The 6,013-nt window shown below is 38.3% G+C and overlaps 1 protein-coding gene across 1 annotated transcript; it reads left to right on the forward strand.

Annotated features, from left to right (window-relative positions):
• Positions 1-316: 316 nt before the first annotated feature.
• Positions 317-5,403, forward strand: gas8 (growth arrest-specific 8). Its single transcript, XM_049718808.1, has 11 exons — positions 317-662; positions 786-878; positions 1,119-1,316; positions 1,515-1,715; positions 1,849-1,903; positions 2,828-3,033; positions 3,282-3,437; positions 3,541-3,621; positions 3,704-3,913; positions 4,290-4,355; positions 4,443-5,403. The coding sequence occupies exons 1-11, from the start codon at positions 660-662 to the stop codon at positions 4,563-4,565; spliced, it is 1,392 nt and encodes a 463-aa protein (XP_049574765.1). The 5' UTR covers positions 317-659; the 3' UTR covers positions 4,566-5,403.
• Positions 5,404-6,013: the final 610 nt, after the last annotated feature.

Here is a 6,013-nt window from a genome sequence, read left to right on the forward strand (position 1 = left end):
CACGTGAACTATGCGTCGATGTTGGTGCTGGATTTCGCACCCTTTTACATTAATTTAGTAACTTTCCGCCCAAACTTCGAGTAACTTTTGACTTTTAGATACAATTATTATTATTATTATTATTTAAATACAAATTTGATCAAGCACAACATTCAGCTACTAAAACTTTTTTTTTTTTTCAGTTTCGGAAATGGACGTAAACTCATTTTAACTTGAAATTTTTTACCAAAAATAGTAATTTTTATTTTTATTATTTTTCATTATTATTTTATATTTATTATTTTTTTAGAATTTGGACTTAAGGAACTAATTTATTTGATCTTATGCAAAAAATGTAAATAATTATACATTGTTGCAGAGGGCACTCAAATATTTTAATAATATTATTGCTCATTTACTTTTGACTAATACAACCAAAGCATACGAATATGATTTTCAATAGTCTGCAACATAGATCCCATTCATCAGACCCCCAAAATATAATAATTTGCATTCTAACAAATAGTTGTGTACACTGTACATGATTGTATCTTTCTTCCAGTCAAGCAACTGCTGCCCTCTATTGGTAGGTTTGCGCACCAAGCTTGTTGCCAAGGCAACACATGTTTGAAGGAGTTCCGAATTACGCTTCTTGATTCTGCAAACGTCATTTATAAACCATGGTGAGCCAAAGTTTGTCTCGAGTTTGCCTTGAGAATTACGATAAACTAAATGAATGCACTGCATTTGCTTTAGAGCATTCAAGCCAAATGAAATGTTTTGTTTAACATGCTATTTTTTTCCAGCCGCCTAAAAAGAGCTCGGGTAAAAAGTCAGCCAAGGTCAAGTCTGCTGCACTTATAGATGGACTCACCAAGGACGAGCTGTCCAAAGAGCAGGTCAGAATGAAAGCTATGCTGCAATGATGAATAAATGCATCATCTGTATATTTTACATTAGCTGGACAAAATTTGTAAAGACATTGCAGATGGATTCACCTTTGTCAATTTACACTTTTTAGGACATTTATTCATGAATATCATTGGGAAGGCACAGCTGGTGTATGTAATGCCGTGTGTAGTGCGTTATGGAACAAAGGTGTTAATGCTATTGCAATAAAATTGATATCTGAATTCCAGATGATAGAACACATAGCCGTCCTACAAGAGGAGCTGGAGAGAGAGCGGGAAGAGAGAAACTACTTTCAGCTGGAGCGAGATAAGATCTACTCCTTTTGGGATGTGACCAAGAAGCACTTGGAGGAGGCTATAGCTCAACTCAGAAATGAAGAGAAGAAAATTGAGGATGATGAGGGTCGCCACCTTGTAGAGATTAAAGTAGGTGACAGCAAATCTTGATGGAGAAGTCAGCCAAGAATCAGCATCACCTTCCATCCATCCATTTTTAATAGCACTTATCCTTTGAAGGGTCACGGATGAGCTGGAGTCCATCTTGGCCTCATCTTAACTTCCCGTGAAAAACATTTCCTACCCCATTGCAATATCTTGTAAATCTGCATCTCTCTGTGATACCAGGTGTACAAGCAGAAAATGAAGCACCTGCTGTGTGAGCATCACAACACCATGTCTGAGCTGCAATCAGAGCGTGTAAAGACTGCTGAGGCGATGGAGAAAGAACAAGCCCAGCTGGAAAAGGCGCTTCACAAGAAGGCGGCAGCCATTAGGAACGATCTACACAAACTCGACATTGAAAACCTCATCATTGAGCTGGAGCAGGTGAGAACCATTTTTTTTAAGCAACTGCTATCACCTCAGTTAATGTGCATCTTATTGAGCTCAATTTATTTTTTTTGCTTTGTTAAAATGTCAGAAAATGACACAATTGGTTTAATGATGCATTTGTCTGCAGAAACACAACAAAGAAGTGGCCAAATCAAAAAAAAGCTGGGAGGATCAACTGGCAGGTAAACCTCTAAGAACTCAAGAGCTGATTGCATTTGCATTTTACCTCTACAATAAAAATCAGCTTTTCGTGGGGGATAGTCATGGAGCTCTGCTTCAAACAGCGAAAAACCACAAATAATTGACGCCCCGCCTTGTAGTTGCGTCTAGATGCGACAAGAGACAACAAAGCCCTTAAAATGGAGGCGATAAAGTGTGCGGCCACCGCTTACTAAGCTCAATCAACTGGCAGAGACATTTCCAGCTGGGGGCTTCACATTTTTTTTGCAGATTGCTGTCATCAGAAACCATGTGCAGTCATTTCACACCATGAAAACTAAGCACGGATGAACAAAATATCAAGATCCAAGATCAGGATAAATTCCAGTTATATAAGTACCTTTTTCCACTTGCCTAGACTGTGAAGCTCCTGTGTGCCGTCACAAATCTAGGACTAATTCTATGTGGCATCATCTGAAACAGTTTGCTACGAAACATTTGTCATGATGTCATTTATAAGAGCATGACACATGTATAGACAAAAATGTGCACAAACGGCACAGTATTGCATTATTAAAATCATCTTTTGACATTTACGCACCTTGACAAACAAATTGTAATGACAAAGTAGGATATTCCGTAGCTGCATCGTGAAAAATGGAACTTTCACTTCTGATATTTAAGGACCACCAACAAAACAAGACACAAGGCTGTCAATCAATAAATCAATAAATTAAACCTAACGAGTGTAACCACTCCACCAATTGTCCACTAGACGGTGCCAAAGTACTAATTAGATTACTTTGACCCTGACCAAAAACAAATTAATAGCCAAGATATTCGGCGAACAACAGGGGATCGGTTTAAAAAAGAAAAAGATGGATAGATTATCTATCTTTATCTGTCTAACGATTTAACTTTGTGATTTTGTGCATACCCTTGAGTAGAAACGGAGGCCCGCTACAAGGAAAAGCTGGAAGTGTTGCAACGGGAGCTGGTCATCATGAGGAACAAGGAAGTCCTCGAACAAGAAGATCAGTGGAACACTCACATCAGCGCTCTGAACCGAAACCACCATGAAATATTTGATGAAGCACTCACTCTTCTCAATCAAACCATGGAACGAGATTTGTATCACAACGATTCATTGAAAGTAAGCACATTCATCTGATACCATTTCAAATGATATCCTTTATTACGATTGATTAAATTCGCCAGTGATTTTATGAAGAACTCCTTATTTCAAGAGCTTCTTTTATGAAAGAAGCATAATCCAGTGGCCATTAAGTTATTTTAATGTCTCTGCCTTTCAGCAATGGTTCACAAATAAACAATTGGGAATACTTCTTTATAAGTCATTAAGCCACCTACCCTTTTAATCTTCTTGCTGTTGTCTCCTAGAAACAAATAGAAGACGCAGAGATGAAACAAAAAGAAAAGGAAAAGCGCCTAGCTCAGCTTCTACCTGAAAACGAGCGTCTCAATAAGCTTCTGCTCGACGTCCAGGAGAAAACCGCCGAAGTTCAAAGAAAAATGAAGAACCCCATCCGGAACGAGGTTCTGTTCTTTAAATTCTGAATATTGTGTTTGGCTATTTCATATTGACTGGCTTTTAAAGTATGTTGTTGCAATCAGCGGCGTGATGTTGAGCTTTCAATAGGATGCCAAGGAAAGGAGAAAAGAAAAGGAACTCAGAGATCAGGAACAGAAATTAGAGCAACTCAAGCAGAAATTCAGCGAGGTAAAGGAAAAAAAAAATCCAAAGCAAAGTGTTGCGTTTAGGTCCCCTCTGATGAGAGACACTTGCATGAATCTGATTCTAGCTCGAGCGGGAACGAGACGAGCTGCGTGATACCCTCGCTCAGAAAGTTGAGAGGGCTCAGAGGGAAGAGGATGAGAAGAACGCAAAGCTGGAAGAGAAAGTAAAGGACATGACGGATGGCTTGGCCAAGACGCAGGCCAAGCTCTCCGCTGTGCTCATGGTCTCTAACGTAGACCAAACTGTACTCAAAAACATCACAAGCAGCGTGGAGGTACCTACCTCCTTTCTCATTTAAGGTCTATGCAGCTATCAATACTTCTGTCCTCCCCGTAGCTAAAGTAATCAAAAATGTTTTCAGTATGCACCCGTACAATTAAGCGATTAATCGATTCATAAGTTATTGGCAGCATGTCGTACCAGCAAGCGGCCGCTCTTATATATAACCATTATTTGCGTACAGATCGAGTTCTTTGTGGTATGTTTATGTGAAAAAGACAAACTTAGATGTAGATTAAACTTTTATAAAATTTTATTAAATACTTTATTTATTAATAAAAAGAAAACTCCCAGGCTGGTGACTCTGCATGGAATTTAAATCTGACTGAATATGTTTAATATTTCAGTGTTTTTTTTCTTCTCTCTCACAGGAGATGATTGACTCCAGCAATAAATCCATTGAGGACTTACAGCACAAAATATCTCAGATTTCCAAGGTTGGTTGATCTTTTGCTTGTTTGCTGAAAGTGTTCTTTCCAACAAAAAAGTGATGCGTGTTTTATGTACTTCTGTTCATCTGGCAGGCCCGTAAGGATTTACTTCTGAGGTATGAGGCAAAGCAAAGAGATCTTGGTGTCCCTGTGGAGGAACCTTGTGTGACATATTCGTCATTTAAAAATAAATATTGGGTGTATAATGAATTTTAGATACAAATATTCAAATGTTTGACAGCTAATCCCACTTTGTCCGATTTCGGTTGACTAGTTGATCGAACCCTCAAATATTTCCTTTGTCATACATCACAGTACTATTTTTGTCAACCTACCTTTTGTGACAAAATAGAATGAACAAAATCTTATTTTCCGTCACTCGATCCTATGGGATGTTAAAACGGAAGGAAATTGTGGAGTTTGTAACTCGCTCTGTGTTAGTTAATTCCACTGGGTCCTCCAGCTCACACAAGACTCATCTAAGCACGCCTCCATGTACCTTACTGAGTTTGTGCCCCGAGAAGAGAAAAGCTGTTGAGCGCACACAATTGGTGCTCTGGAATAATCAAGATTCAGGGCAGCGGTCTATAAATTTACTCAAACTTTATTGAACCAGGGTGCATATTTCACATTATTTTGCATTACATTTACATTACAAATCTCACAGCACACCACCAAGCAAAAATGTCACAATACAATTTGCCACGGCTAGTTTCATGTTAACGCAATGAGAACCTCGATTGACTTGCTTACGGATAGCATCTATGTTGCAGTGTTATTTGCAGTGTTACCCTTTAAATAACAATTTAAACAATAACAGTCATATATTTTTTATTTTCTGTCAACAATGACCAATATTAGTGCCGTACTGAGGAGCTTGAGCCCGTTTCAATCTGTTTTATACTGCCCCAGGTGGTCAAGGTGGGCACACCAGAAGTGCCACTAGCCATTCTATTGCTACAAAGCGTGACAAAAACTGTTTTATCCTATTTAGTAATTTGTATGTTTTTTGTAAGGTACAATATTATAGAGTGTTATTTTGTCATTAAAAACATGAGTCCATTGGTGTTTCAATTCATTTTAATGGGATAAAGATGATTTGAGATTGCGGATGAACTAAAGTCACATCTTAAGGTACCATGTTATTAAATAACGATCATCTTGTTTTAATTTCCTCACAGATCGACTTGCTGGGTAATGTGAGGCTATTAAGTAGAACTCAAAGCAATCATTCTGTTGTGGATAGCCGCTGGTTAATTGTGCCATCCAGATGAACCCCTGTATGATTCATTTATTCTTTAAGACATGTGCCTTTCTATTTCTTCTTAGTCAAGGTCAAATAAGAATGACGATGACACCTTTTTGACTCCACTGAAACAGTATCCAGCTTTGTAAAATGGTTGGCTTTTAGATGAAGCCTGTGTAGATGACACCATGTTTTAGTAAAATCATGTTTCCCGTCTAGTATGGCACTTTTCAACAGTCACGTCTTGGTTTAATCTCCAAGGAAGTTGAAGTGGCACGTTAGATGATTGCAGTCATAAGTTCTTTGAAGATGCTACGTCTATTAATAATGTGTCATAAATACAGTGATGGTTAGGTTGACATCGCTGGGACTTAAAACCTTGGAATGAACCCAACCAAGTCTTCCAATCTCAACATCT

Source organism: Syngnathus scovelli, chromosome 4 (genome assembly GCF_024217435.2).
Source record: "Syngnathus scovelli strain Florida chromosome 4, RoL_Ssco_1.2, whole genome shotgun sequence".
Classification (NCBI taxonomy): Eukaryota; Metazoa; Chordata; class Actinopteri; order Syngnathiformes; family Syngnathidae; genus Syngnathus; species Syngnathus scovelli.